A 15,183-nucleotide genomic window follows, 5' to 3' on the forward strand; every position below is an offset into this window, starting at 1 on the left:
GGTTTGCAGTTGTTCATCATCAGGCTGCCCTGATTAACAATCAGCTTCTCAAGAAAGGCCACTCCAGCCCATTCCTAAAAGTGTGATATGCCAGGTGTCTGTTTGGAGCGACCACACCCTTCTTCGTGACCATTAGTGGACATCTGAGGCTGTATCGTGAAGTCTAATCATTTGTCGTCTTCCCTGTGTATTTTGGATGGCTTCTGGCTTTTTCATCCAGGTCTTGTTTCCATCAGTGAGGTGTTTCAGGCACCGTGGTAGTTTGCTCCATTGTTGGTAACCATGTTCCATGGTCATAGCAATGGTGCTTTGCTGTGTGACAGCCTTTAAGCTTAGGACAACAAGGTTCTTACAGGGATGCTTGGAAGAGGCGAGGCACCTACATATAGAGTGTATCCCGACACATGTCCTTTACATGTATGTGCATGTGTGTGCGTGTGGCGTGTGTGTGTGTGTGTGTGTGTCTGTGTGTGTGTGTGTCTGTGTATGTGTATTGTGCTAGTATTGATGCCCACAGACAGTGTGAGTTGGGCCTTTCTAACTAAATGCTCCTATTCCCTGACCTCAGTGTTTAGCCCCCATTGTGGCAATAGTTGTAAGCCTTCAGTCATTCATCAAGCACTTACAAATACTTACTTGCAAGGCCTCTAGCGTATAGAATTAGCAAAGTAAGAATGGGCTTGCCTAGAAAGCCAGTAACTTAGGGAGATAAAGGCGGAACCCCTGGGCTGATGCTGAACAGCAGCATGGAGTAGAGAAATGTTTAGTTAAATACCTACTGTTTCGAGAGGTTTTTACATTAGGAAAAATAAGAAATGAATTAATGTTGATTTTGTGTCTTACCTAACACAGGAGTCAGCATGTAAGTCTACCTTTGTCCTGCTGAGCCTCTGCAGTCCAGTATAGTCCAGCTACCTTAGGACCCAACACATGCTCCATCTCTGTTGTTTCAGTTTACGGTGGCACAATTAGACAGAACATGTCTTCAGCAAGGAGTCTTTAGGCTGAGGCAGTTGTGGGGCCGGGGGGTGGGGTGGGGGTGGGGTGGTGCCTTTCTTGGCCTCAGGAGCATTGCAAGTGCTTGGGTACAGCTTACACCCAAGCTTATCGTCAGCTTGGGGGATGCTAGCATCACTTGGGAGATGAGTCTCTCGCAGTGCCTTTGGGGAAGGGTTATTGAGGTGGGAAGATCCGCCCACTGTGGGCAGTGCCAGTCCCTGGCTGGGATCCTGGACTGTACAAGTAGAGAAAGGGAGCTGAGCAGCAGCATGCAGCCATCACCCTCCGCTTCCTGACTGTGGAGGCAATATGACCAGCTGCCTCGTACTCACACCACTTTGGCTTCCCTCCGGTCATGCCGTAAGCTTGAACTGTGAGCCAGATCGAACCCTTACTCTTCTGTAAGTTGCTTTTGTTGTGATATTTTATCACAGCAGCAGAAAAGGTAACTAAGACGTTCCCCAGCACTCTGCAGCCATGCTCAAGCAAAGCTCGAGTCAGAGCAGGTGAAGAGGAGCTGCCATTGCGTCATCACAGTGAGATGTGCACAGTGTGAGGGTGGTCGAACCCTCCTGCGGGATGAGTGTGATGCAAACAGCAATGGCATACGTGGCCACTTCTCAGACAGGCAGACAGCAAATTCCGACAACTAGAGGAGAGACAGAAGGCCGACAGAGGGTGTATTCTAAGAACATTACATTTTTTTAAAGCATGGGCTGTGGATAAAGGACTGGTCTCCTGTGCAGCAGGCAGCAAGTGCATTATGCAGATATAAAAATCAACTCCGTAACGCACCTGACACATTAGCTTTTGACTCCTAACAGGTGGGGCCCCGAGCTCACAGACTCACCATTCCCACGGGAATCGATAGGCTGTCGCTGTGCGCCTGTGATACCTGCAGTGCTGGTGGTGTTCAGGGGTCATGTCTGGAATAAAGCAGCAGCAGGAATTTGTTGTTGGTTTTGCAGACTTCCTCTCTGCCGCCACAGCCATTGCAGTTGGTAAGTCGTTAGCATCTTTGCAAAACCCCCGCTATCCTGCTAGGGGCTTGACTGTAGCCTTGTGCAGGACTAGCTGGGTGCAGTCACATGCTTTCTAGGCCAGCGGGGCAGAGACGCTTAAGTGTAATTTTCTGTAGCATCAGGAGGCACGGGGTCCATCTGTAGACTACCAAAAGAACCGCTGGTTGTGTTTGTGGGGCTGAGCTCCAGGGTGGTCAGGGCAGGAGAAGCATGGGTAGACAGGTGATGAAGTGTTCCTGTACCCCCGGGCAACTTAACATGGAAGAGCCACACATGGGAGTGTCCCCTAGCAGCCAGTGCAGGAAACAACAACCGTGGTGCTAAAAATCCCACCAGGGACTGGCAGAACGCAAGGGAAGGGAAACAGCACAGCCAATGGAGATTTTATTGCCCAGATCAAGATGGGCTCTGCCAAGCCTGGTGGGAAAGTGCTGCTTCCTAGATGGTGTGGGTCTGGCGTTTCATGAGGGTCCTGCTTTTACATTGTACTGTGTAAAAGTTTCTCTGCTGGTGCTCCTCTCCTCCTCTCCTCTTCTCTTTCTCTTTTCTTTCTCTCTTCTCTTCTCTTCTCTTCTCTTCTCTTCTCTCCTCTTCTCTTCTCTTCTCCTCTTCTCGTCTCTTCTCATCCACATTTGAGTTCGACTGAGCCTCTGTGGCACTAGGCAGGCCTGGTACCAGCAACACTCAGGGTCAGGTTGGTTTTCTTTTATTTTTATTTTTTCCACTCAGGCGAGAAAGCACAGCATCCTTCCTCCCACCCCCATCTCCATGGCCCTGGTGCCTGGTCTTGTTATTTGGGTGACTGTATTAAATTGGATTCTCTGTCCATCATTATTAAAATGTGAAGTGTGTCGGTCACAAAGCATACATTTCGGGGCAGTTAGCCGAATAATTCTGTTCTTTATGATCCCAAATTACTGCTGTGCTCTGGAGAGGGGAGCAGTTTAGCCAATTGTTGCCATTTGAGTTGGATTTGTGGGTGATTAGCTCTTGGTCGAATCCAGTCCCGGCCTGCGCTTTGAAGCCCTTGCCGTGTGATTTTCTCAGCAGTGAGGTAGGAATAGACGCGGCTAATGACAGGAAGGTCGTGCGGGTGAGCTGACCTGTGTGTGCTGCAGGTTTGGGTTTCGCAAATAGGGCATCCACAATAAGCAGCGTGTCACTAACCCCGCCGTGCATAATCGGGGCTTTACAGGACGGTTGGAGATGCTGACAGCTCAATTAAAGTGTAACCCTTTGTACCCGACAACCTGGCAGAATGACAGAAATATTACTAACCAGAACGGGGAAGGGGGGTCACCAGGGAGCCCGTTAAAGATCTAGAATAATCCCTGCATCCCCTCCCTCCCCCCCACCTGGGCCCAGCGCAGGGGCAGGCTGGGGAAGAGGCCTCTACTTGTGCAGTATCAGGTCCTGCTTTGGGAGGGAGGGAGGGAAAGAGGAGAGAGGGAGTGCAGCTTTGGAGGCATCCTGCTGTTTCTATGGAAACACTCTAAAACTAGATAGAAAGTTGAACGGATTTAGAAGGAGGTGGAGCTTAATGTCTGCTGGCCATCGTCTACTGAAAGGTACATCTGAGTACCTTGCAACTGATGTTCCAGAAGTTTTCCTCTAGGGAGATGTGGGAACGCCAGGTAATTGGGATCGTTTCCCTATACACAGCTAATGATTTCTCTTTTATTGATCGACTTTGGCCAGTTAAGAGCAGTTGTGTGTTGAACGACAAGCTAGCTTGATCCATGGTGAGTCAGTAGTCTTAGCACCACATGTCTCTTCTCCCTAACCCTGTGAGGCACTGAAGTACAAATCTGGAAGCAGAGCCAGTCCACAAGGAGGCATGCCTTACGTCTTGTAGAGTGGGCTGCCATGAACTGCCTGAGGCACACCAATAAGCGTGGCTCCTTGTAGGAGGGAGACTGAAGGCAGAATATGTGAAGCCCATATTTGTGTGCTGTGAGAGATGTGTGCCACCTCCCATGTCTAATGGTGACTGTGTTTTCTGTCCTGGAACACTACACAGCCTATCCACATGCCTGTGTGCTGGTCATTTGAAGCCAGCCACCATGCAGAGGGCCCAGGCTTGGGCTTAAACACATTTTCTTTTCTGCTCTGGGAGGCTGGGTGTCAGATGTCAAGGTATGGGGAGTTGTTTCTCCTGGGGCCTCTCCTTGGTCTGTAATGGCCACCCTGATGTTCCACTTTGCTCTCCTCATAAAAACATTCGTTGTATTTGTCAGAGCCCTTCCCCCAAAAGGATGGCCTTACTTTGATATAATTGCCTATGCAGAGGTCCTGTCAGCGTTTGCATTCTGGGGAGCCGAGGGTCAGGACTCCCACATCTGGACTGGGAACGTGTGCAAAGCTAAACCTGTGGCAGCTGCTGCTAAGGGTTGTGTCTGCTTGTTTAAGCAGAAACTGAAGCCCAGAGCCTGTGACCTAGAGCTCCACATAGAAGCCAAGGGACAGATGGGAAGCAAGAAGAGAACGGATGGAGATTTACAACTTCGAGCGAGGGGGCTGCTGGGCTCTTGCTGTCCTTTTCTCTCCTGTGGCAGGTCTCAACCAGACCCCGCTGGAAAGACCTGGAAGTCGATAAGCGCCGTGCTTGTGGTTGGTGCCGCACTGGTTCGTTTTTTGTTAGTTTGATGCAAACTTAGACAGTTCTGGGAAGAGGAGGGAGCTTTGGCTGAGAAAAATAGTTTCTGAGCTGGAGGGATGGCTCACAACCAAAAATATAAGAGAACGTGCTTCCTTCAGCTTGGCCTGTAGGCAAGCCTGTGGGACTTTTCTTGATCAGTGTTTAATGTAGGAAGTCCCAGTGCACAATGGGCACAGTGGGGGCATTTCTGTTCCTGCCATGAGATCCATGCCTGAGTTTGTGCCCTGGTCTCCCTCCCTTCCCCCCCCCCCATGAGTGATGAACTGTAATATGTAAGCTGATGTAAATCCTTTCCTTTCCGGAGCTGGTTTTGGTAAGAGTTTTATCACAAGGAACTAGGACAAATGTCAGTCCTGAATTGCTCATCTCTTCTGTACAGGATATAGCGAGTTCAACTATGTTCTCATAAAACTGTATTTACAAGCAGAGTTGGAAGCTCAGATTCAGCCCACTGGCTGGCGTGTGCCAGCCGTAGAGTGTTAGCAACAGAACCCTTTGTGAGCGTGCAGTGTAGGGAGGGACTGTTAGGATGCCTGTGTCTGGGGCCTGGAGAGATGGCTCCGTGGTTAAGGGTACTTGTCGCTCTTGCAGAAGACTCAAGTTCAGATCCCCCACTGGGGGAATCCAGTGCCCTCTTCTGACTTCTGGAGGGGCACCAGGCACACACATTGTACACATTCACGTGCAAGCAAAATTCATATGCAAAAATAAATTTTCAAAAAAGATAACTATATTCAAGACTTAGGATCACATATGACAAGAGGCTGCAATGACAGGCACTGCTGCTCTCTGCTGTACCAAAGGTGGTGCTTAAACAAAATGCAAGCGCCCGCCTGGGACCTTGATGGGTTTTAGTTGGGGATCATTACAATCACAGTCTCTCTGATGCATCAGTAGCTGAAGTGCAGCAATTAGATCAACCCTGGCCATTTCTGAGTAAGACAAGAGGGATAATTTGAGGTATCACAAAGCCCTTAAATTTCTTACTATGCAAACAGATAAAGACTCTGAAAGCCTCACAGTTGATATGGGTCAGATATAAGTACTCAGTGCTTAGGATCAGCACTGACTCCAGCTGGGCCAGGATGACTGGCTGGCAGGAGGGATGCCTATGCCTCCTGAGCCCACCACAGAGGTGCCGCTCCCTCATTTCCTATGTCTTGAGGTCCAGGCCTCTTTTTGGACCTCATGTCTTCTGCACGAGGAAGCTTTGCACATTGAGAAGGTAGAAGCCAGACACAGTGGCACACACCTGTAATCCCAGCACAGAGGGGACGGAGGGAGAAGCAGGCGGATCGCTGTTAGATCGAGGCCAGCCAGGTCTACAAAGCAAGTCCAGGACAGCCAAGGCTACACAGAGAAACCTTGTCTCAAAAAACCAAAAAGAGAGAGGGAGGGCAGATGGAGGAGAGGGAAAGAGAGAAAGCAGAATAGGGTGGACGGGGGACCCATTTCTGTGCTGGATGCAGGAACACATGAAACACATTAAACATGGTGCTCCTGGCACCTGCCTACCACTTGTTTTAGGTTTCCACAGCCAGATGTAATATACATGCTATGGTTTATATAAGTGCCCCCCCCAAGTCCCACATTTGGAAAGGCTTGGTCACCAGCCTGTGGCTCTATAAGGAGACAGTGGAACCATGAAAACATGGGGCCCAGTAGGAGAAAGTTAGGTCATTGGGTATATGTCCTTGAGGGAGAAAGTCATCCAGCCCTTCCGGTCTATTTCTTTGATTCCCGGGCACCATGAGGTGAACAGACCTCTATGAACTCTCATCACAATGAGCTGTCAGGCCATAGGCTCAGAGCAATGAAGCCAAGAGGGCCCCTCACCCCCAGAATGAAACTTATACATCCAGGAGGCAAAACAAACGTTCTTCATAAACTGACCCTCCTGGGGACTCTGTGTCACAGTGATAGCAAGCTGACTGATATAATTGGGGGAAATCGTAATTAGAATAAGAATATCTATTGTAAATCCAGCAGGTTAGTGGTTGACAGCCAGATCTTTGTGGTGTCAGCTGAAGACACTCACTTTTCTCTGAGACACTGCAGAAGCCATTAGCTCCTATGATGAGAATCTTGTCAAGTAGTTCAGACATGATGCCTGCTTGCTTTAGAGCCGCACAGAACTCAGACCTTTGTTTGGGTTTGGGTTTGTTCCTGAGAGCTGTTTCGTTGTGCACCCCAGGGACTCACTGTCACCTTGAATGCTCGTTTTGGCCTTCTGAGCAGCTGGGTCTGTATTACTACTGTATTACATCCAGTAAACGCCACTTGGTTTTGGATAAGTAGAAACCTCCCACGACAAACCATTGTCCTTTTACACTTGATTAGGGAAAAGCCGTCAGCATTCTCTCAGATACACAGTAGCTCATTTTCAGTCCCTGTTAAATCTCACGTGTGCTGTTCTTAAACCAGACACATGCATGGCCCAGATGTATGTAAAACGAGCTGAGGGGCATGCTGAAGGGACTCGGCTGGCCGAGCTGGCTGATCATCTGGTCTTTACATGTGTGGCCATGTCTCAGCTGGCGCTCCACAGCCATGGTGGAGCCCAGCCATCAACTGTTCCCTATTTGTCACGACAATCCTTTGAGTGGAGCCCAGCGCTATTCAGCCCCAGAGACTCAAAAGACTGATCCCAGACTCTAATGCAGTCAATAAATCTTTGTTGGTAAATAATTGCTATTGAGCAGAGTTTTAATATAAATTTATGAGTGGTGTTTTATCACAGCTTGGGGCTGCGGCCAGCAGTGAGTGATGGATTTCAGATCGCACTTACATTCATTACATTAACTTAGTAAGTTATTTAAAGCTTGTACACTTAACATTGCTTTTGGCTTTCGGTGACCTCTTGGGGCTAGAAGCGTACACATGACGAATAAAGAGATCGCAGTGTGGTAGACAGAGCTGCTTCCTGCTGCTGTGCACGGAGGCTACCTGAGCAAAAAGGGAGCCATCCCTTCCCTAGGATGTCTGTAGAGCATCTTAACCACAGTCTTTGCAGTGTGTCAGTGAGTCAGGTGTAGCAATTAGAGTAACACTGGCCACTTCCGAGGAATAATGTGAGCTGTCACAAAGCCCTTAAATTTCTTACGCAAACATAGAACTCCCAACTGGGAGCCTTACAGTAGGTTTAGGGAAGAAGTGGCTCCCAGGGAGGCAACAGAGCCTCCAGGCCATGAGTGCAAACCCAGATGTCTGCTTCTGTCACTCTGCCTTGGTGTTTTGGCTATCCCGAGCTAGGTAACTGAACCAAATCCTGGTCATTCAAAACAACAGTGGCTTGTTATTTGTTATTTGTTGCATTCTTTGGGGTTCTGGGGACAACAGCTCTTCTGTGCTCCACGAGTGCCTCTGGGGCTAGAGCGCCAGAGTTCTTGGCTCACATGTCCAGAGCATCAGCAAGGGTGGAGATGGAGGTCAGCAGGAAGGCAAAGCTACAGTCATCCTTTAGGTACCTGGTGCTCCCCTTGGGCAGTCTCTGGGCCTATAGCAGGACAGTGTTGACATCACATGGGACATGAAAGCCGGATCTGTCCAGCTCTTTCCAGCTGAGGGTGGAACTAGCACAGGTCATCCACAGCACACTTTAGCAGTTAAATTAAACCAGCAGCTATATGGGTGCGAACAACACCCGGCCAGGGTGCTCAAAGGCCTTGTTTGAAGTCTTCTGGCTTCATCCTACCCTCCCACAGCCCATTCCAGGATCTCCAGAGTCTCAAGTCTTTGAGACTTCAGACCGGAAGTCCACAATATGGTCCTCTACACAGGCACACCTGGAGGAAGTCCTTGCTGACTGAGTCAGGGGATTCAGGAGATGAATTGAATTACACCCACAGCCCATGTAGTGATGACCTAGTGACAGAATTACATCAGATCTCTCTATTCTAAAAAGGTGGAGAGGAAGGAGGCGCAAGTGGCAATAACTGGTCTGTGGGAGTACTAAAGTTCAGCTGGGTACCAGCTCCTAATGTACCCTGGGCACAGGGAGTCCTAGGTCCTTGATTCTTCTCTCTTCCTCAAGAAATGGCGTGTATTTGCTGCTGTGTGGCCACCTTGCCCTGCCTCCTTCCTGCCGTGCCTTGAATCAGAGTCCAGGGACCAGGCTTCATTCTGAACCCTCTAGCATTTTAGTTCAAGGTTGTATAATCTTTTTTTTTTTTTTAACTTTACTTGACCTTCATTGTTTTAAGGTGTAGTCCATTCCATGGCACAAAAACTTTTCTGCCGTCTGTAGCCCCAGCTCTAGACAAAAGACAACTGGCGGGCTGTTGGAATTTTTCCAAAGTTCTCAAGAAAAAAGGATGCGACTGCCACACCTCATTCCTTCCCAGGTCTTAACTGGCCATTGTTGTCTGCATTTGATCCAGACATTGATTCACTGGATGCATTGATCCATTGATTCTAAAGGTCTTCCTTCAGAAGTTCTTACTGGTAGGAGAAGCTGGCACCAAGGAGCTCTTTTGTGATGGATGCAGTGGTGTTTGAACTTGGGTATCTCTTCTCTACTTCTCCACTCGGAAACTCGTCTGGCCTCTTTCTCCTCCATAGTTGGGGCCAACATTGCTTCCAGAATTCAGTATGAAAACCTTGCTGCCATGTACACAGAATCAGGATGGAATTTTACAAGGCTTTTGGACTCTGTGTTTGCTGGAAGTTCCGCTGGCCTGAGTCCTGGTCCTGCTTGCCCAGCCTCAGGTGACATTGCATCCTTCTTCTCAGAGCCCCACTAACATCCCTGAGTCCTGCTGGCCTCCCGGCTGGCAGTGTCCACATCAATGCCACAAAGTATTTGTTTCTCATATGCAATGGTATGAGATGCCAATTTGCATGGTACACTTTAGAATGGACTGAACAGTCATTTGGTCATTTCTCGTGACATCACGATTGAGGACAAAGTGGAGTCACTGCCCTGTCTCTTTTTTCTTAAGATTTATTTTTTAAAAGTGTGTGTGTGTGTGTGTGTGTGTGTGTGTGTATGCGCGCGCGCGTGTGCACGCAAGTGCAAGTGTCGAGTCGGAACAGGAAGTCAGATCCACCAGAACCGGAATTATAGAGGACTGTGAGCCATCCTGTGTAGATGCTAGGAGCTAAACTTTGATCTTCTGGAAGATGCACAGTTGCTCTTAACTGCTGAGCCATCTCTCTGGTCCCCTCAGTGGCTTTAACAAGTGTTAAATGTACGTGGACAGTGCCTGTTCCTTGGTTGCCATTGCTTGACGTCAGTCAGCTGGACAGACCAGAGTCAGTGTGAGATGATGGACTTACACAGTGTCCAAGTGCTCAGACACTTCCTGCAGGCTAATGGTTTCACGCTCTGTCTTTCTGTAGACTAACGATTTTGTGTGCAGGGAACAGACTAGTCTCTTGAGTGGAGCCCAGTATTGTCCTAAAACTTAGCAATATCCAAATAAATTCTGCAGCCCCCCTACGGTGAAATGGAGCATTCTCAAATGGGTGGCTGTGCTGGCCGGCAAGGATTGTCTTCACGTGTACCAGATTGGCATCTGAAAGATGGACAAAGGATGCATCTTGACGTTCTGCCGTGCAGTTTTGCCCTAGGTTACAGCCACTCAAAGAGACTTAGAATCATAAGGGCCATTTGCACGCGCTGACGGGAGCCGCCCGCCTGTGTCTAGACAGCCAGGAGCCTTCCGGCCTCTGTCATCTCCTGGCTGGCGGGACTAGCTTTCTGTCCTCTGAAATTTTAAAATGAACTGTTTTTTGTGTGGCCTGCTGCTTTCTCTTGGTTGTCAGAGATGGGTGGATCACTGGCCACCACAGGCCCTGTTCACACTGGGACTCTCTGACCACTCCATGCCGTAGTAGAGCTTGGAGAACCATAAGCAGAGGCTGCGCAGCATATCCTCCCGGCAGATGTGGAGCTTATGGTCTAACCTCTGGCTCTTTATACTGAAAGAATGATTATCACTCTGTGTGAACTGGAGAAGGGAAAATAATACATGATTAAATCATGTAATGTGCTGGTGCCCTTACTTGGGGTCCTTTGATGACTCTAATCACACCCCATCAAATGAACATGGCCTTATAGAATAGAAACAATTTAGGGGAACAGCTGTTGTTGACATGGGCCCCAAATGGATGCTGGGGCATACTGAAAACTGGATCTTTGCGAGACAACCCTGGGATAAGGCATACATTTTGGTCCTGAGATAGAAGGTGCCTACACCATGTCTTCCTCCAGCCTCCATATGTAGCTGCCAAGGAGGAGGTCACTCTTTAAGTCTAACTTGTAATTCAGGCCTCTTCTCACCTCGCTGTACCATCGCCTTGCCCTGCTTCTGTGTCTATGGGCTGCCAAGTGGTCACCATATGTATGCACTTCACATTTTAGAACCTCCAGGTCCAGTGATGCTCACAACAGAAATGGTCTGTGTTTGTAAGACCTTTGGCTAACAGCCCTTGTGTGGATCAAGATGTGGCCACAGGGGGTGTCCCTGCTGGGCTAATCACATGCTGGTTGTCAGGCTGAAGTCTTAATGTCCAGGGCTCTGTACTCTGGAGGACCTGATCTGTCCAAGGAAGCTGCTGATGTGTGTTGGAGCATGACTCTCAGTGTGTTGGCTGCAGTTCTCTCGTGCAGCCTGTGGCCCGGCATTGAATCACTTGTCTCTCCACTCCTGTGCTGTGTTGTCTCATAGGGTCCTTCCTTATTTGCTCTTAGGCTCTAAGACACCAGGGTCTGGTACAGCCAGGACTCTTGCCTAGAAGTCCCACACACAAAACCCACCTGTAGGTATCCTCCAGACAGGATGAACTGATCTGCACTCTGTGCAAAAGTCCTCTGAGATGTTACCAATGTGCTTTCTAAGGCAAGTCCAGTGTTTCTTGTATCAAGGAGACATCTGGACACAGCAGGCCTGGCCTGCCCTCTGTTTCTCTGCTACACCCCAACAGCAGTGGCACCTGGCATGTTGTGTCCTAGCTGCAGACTCTCCAGCAAGACTGAACCTCAAGCCCCTTCAGCCCTCTGTACTCTGTTCCTGGAGTTTGCTTGTAGGTAGAGAGTCACTCCCACCACGCTCACCAGTTTTCCTCCTGCCTGGGAAATGTTCAAAGTCGTGGATGCTGCCTGCCTGCCGTCAGGATAACCAACAGAGCCCTTCCTCCACAGCCAGATGCAGTGCTGTTTAAGGAGTGTCCTTGGATTTTCTGCAGCTAGGAGTGAGGTCCAGGCTTTTTCTCACTCTGAATGCATGCTGTCTTTTGTAAGTTGTTTTGTTTATTGTTTTTGAGACAGTCGTATTATTTAGCCCTAATTGTCTCAGAACTGGATATGTACGCCAGGCTGGCCTTGAACTCACAGACACCTGGCTGCTTCTCCTGCTCTGGTGCAGGTTGAGACTAAAGGCATGCACAACAGTGCCCAGCTTGAATGCACTGTATTCTGTGAAAATCTGAGAGTCAGGCAGGGTCCCCAGGCCGGACCAGAAGGGAAGCCCATCCAGCCTTGTTCCTGAGCTAAGCTGGAATTCCTCGGAAGCTAAAGCACAGCTTTGTAAACTGTGGAGAGCTGTGAAGTAGAGGTGCCTGCCTCCCCCGCAGTCACGTAATCTGACCTTGCTCTGGAGCGACCCTGTCACAGGTGCACCAGCCCTTGTATTTGTGCATTGGAAGGGAGGGAGAGAGGTTGAGTCAGGCAATGGCTGAGACTCTGCTGTGAGAGCAACTTGTTCACTGTGGCTGAGAACCAGAAAATTCACAGCCCGGTGTAATGATGGGAGGAGGAGGCCACTTCACAGTAGCCGTGCATGTCTTTGCCTGTGTGGCCCAGAGTCTGGTCTACAAGGGGGAGCCTTGCATCTCTTGGTTTGCTGCCTCAGGTCTGTGGTTGCTGGTGAGCGAGTAAGAGAGAGAGTGAGCATGTCAGTGCTCAAGGAGGTCAGGTGCTGGGCCAGTGCTCAGGCCAAAGAAGAAGCCCATTGGGACCCTGCTGCTGGCCAATGTGAGGGTCATGTGAGTGGGAAGGCGGAGGCCTCCCAGTCCCTCCTATAGCCTTGACGGGCAGAGGTAGGCTACATAATTAAATCAGTGCGGCCGAGGAAGGCAGGCAAAAAAGATAGCCCTCGGACTGGTCCGTCTCCTTCAGGCCCACTGACTCTTACAGTGTTGATAAGACAACAGTGTCCTCCAGGGAGCAGTGGAACTTACTCACGATTGTCAACATTCATGTTTTATTTCATAGTGACATTATTTTCCTAGCAACAAAATAGATCAGCCTGGGGCCAGCAAAATGGCTCAGCAAGTAAAGACGCTTGCTGCCAAGTCTGACCCAAGTTCTAATCCTGGAACCCACATGGTAAAAAGAGAGAACTGATTCTTGCACACTCTCTAGTGGTCTTTGTGTGCAAGTACCCACACTCACACACGCGTGCATGTGCACACACACACGGAAGCAGACATACAATAAATAAATGAATATTTTTTAAAGTCTTTAAAAAATAGATTACTTCTTTTAGTTCCCCAGATAACTGTGAGGGCCCCTCCACCTGGCTCCAGACTGGCTAGTTTCTCCTCTTTTTCCCTGTAGCCTTCACTGGTGGAAGGACAATTAGGAGCGTAGGGCTGGCTCATGAAAGTGGTTACGAGCCTCCCAAAGGAGTTGTGTTAGACATCTGCGGGTGCTTGCCTGAGCAGGAAGGACATGGCCTTCTGAAGCCTGCAGCAGCCCTAATCTTCTGGTGACATTGCAATGACCCCCAGCCCTCTGTTTTGTTGAAATTCCATCTCAAGTGGATGATGGGAAAATGGGAGCCCATGAGAGATCTTGGGTGTGGCTCTGTGTTGCTGGGCTAAGAGTGGGAGCTGCCCGTGGGGAGGGAATGTGAGGGCTTGAAGGTTTTTTACTGTGTCCATGGGAGTGACTTGGTCTCCTATCCATTTGTACCATGCGTGGGGGGTGGGGTGCGGGAATCAATCTTCTGTTGCCTTAGTTTGCAGCATAAACATTTTCCCCTCTGTCACTTTTTGTCATGTGCTTTATTTACACGCTAAAATCTTGCAGAGCAGTGGCCTTCCTGGGGTTTCTTTGTGGGTGGTTCGGATCTCTCTGGAACAGGTACGAATGGACCAGATCCCCACGCTAGGATTTGAAGCTTGTTTACAGTCTGAGTGAACATTGCGGTGTTCTCACAGTGTCATGTGTGCAGACTGACCTGATTTTCTCCCACGCTGAGATTCCTGGTGAAGAGTAGGACCAGGAAGGCAGTGGAGGGCTGCCTCTGTGTCCCCAAGGGGCCAAGAAACATTTGAAGACCTGTAACTTCCTGCTTCCTGTGTCTGGCTGAATTTGCCCCTGTTAGACACACCTCTTCTCCTCTGTTAATATAACTGTGGCAGTTTATTGATGGACACAAGGGTTCCTCACTGCATGTGTACAGGAGTGGGCAAACCTGCCACAAAAGCTGCAGCTGAGAAGAGGGCAGCCCAAGGCTGGTCTGTTAGCCTGACCCCCACTCTGGCTTGCCAGTCCATCTTCCTCACCTAGGAAAGCCTGTGAGCAGATGCAAGGTTTGCTGGGAATTGGCTCTTAGACCAGGAACACATTTGCAGCAGCATCCAGGGAAGGCTAGGCCGCGTGTGACTTCCAAAATATGTTAGTTTCGAATTCTGAAAGCTTTCCCAGAAATCTTAATGGGACTTCATTAAAAATCGATTGAGGTGAATTACACACTGCTCACCCACCCAATGTTGTTACTAAAAGTTTGCAAATGGAATTTCAGTTTGACTAAATTAAAATTCTGTAAAGAAATTGTAACATGAAATTGTCGTGTTTATAAAATTGTGATGAGAAAGTCATTGATGCATTTTCATTGTAGAAGGTGCAGGTTCTGTGTTTAAAATGTTGGACTGGGGTAGGGGCCGGAGGCCAGGGGCCAGGGGAATGGGGCCTGGTGCCTAGGGCATGGAGCACGAGGCATGGGAGAGGACTCTCCTCAAATATGCAATCCCCAGTGCCACAAAAGCCAACAAGCAAAGAGTAAAAGCATCTTTCCATTGCTGTGACTCAGTTCTGTGGGGAGTTCGATGGACAGCTAGGATGTCCACTGCAGCTGTCAATCAACAGTAGATAGTCACAGTCTATCGCAAAGTTCAGCCTTCAGATACCACCTACACTGTTGCATAGGAAGGAGAAGGAAAAACCCAAATTAGATCTAAAAACAAGGATAATCTCCCCTAAAAATGTAAATTGAAAAACAAAGTTTACATCGATGTGAATCCTTCTGTATCTTCTACCCCGTTTCGTTCGCATCCGCAACCTTACATCTGCCTCTCTTCCTCCACAGGGCATGCTGCTGAAGCGAAGTGGCAAGTCATTAAACAAAGAGTGGAAAAAGAAGTACGTCACCCTGTGCGACAACGGCGTGCTGACCTACCACCCCAGTTTACACGTGAGTACAGCTCCATGGCACACTTAGTGGTGCCTTCTGATGTGAACATGGGGTAGAGGTGGTGGCAGAGCCATGGACAGCC

At 49.1% G+C, this 15,183-nt stretch overlaps 1 protein-coding gene across 6 annotated transcripts in view; it reads left to right on the forward strand.

Annotated features, from left to right (window-relative positions):
* Positions 1-15,183, forward strand: part of AGAP1 (ArfGAP with GTPase domain, ankyrin repeat and PH domain 1) — a 431,164-nt gene that overhangs the window by 255,561 nt on the left and 160,420 nt on the right. For all 6 annotated transcript variants that reach the window (XM_084779501.1, XM_084779502.1, XM_084779503.1 and 3 more), the window contains one exon: positions 14,997-15,101. In XM_084779501.1, coding sequence (XP_084635627.1) covers positions 14,997-15,101 — 105 coding nt within the window. The remainder of the gene's footprint in view (positions 1-14,996; positions 15,102-15,183) is intronic.

The sequence above is a fragment of the Acomys minous genome, assembly GCF_964271855.1.
Source record: "Acomys minous genome assembly, chromosome: 4".
NCBI lineage: Eukaryota > Metazoa > Chordata > Mammalia > Rodentia > Muridae > Acomys > Acomys minous.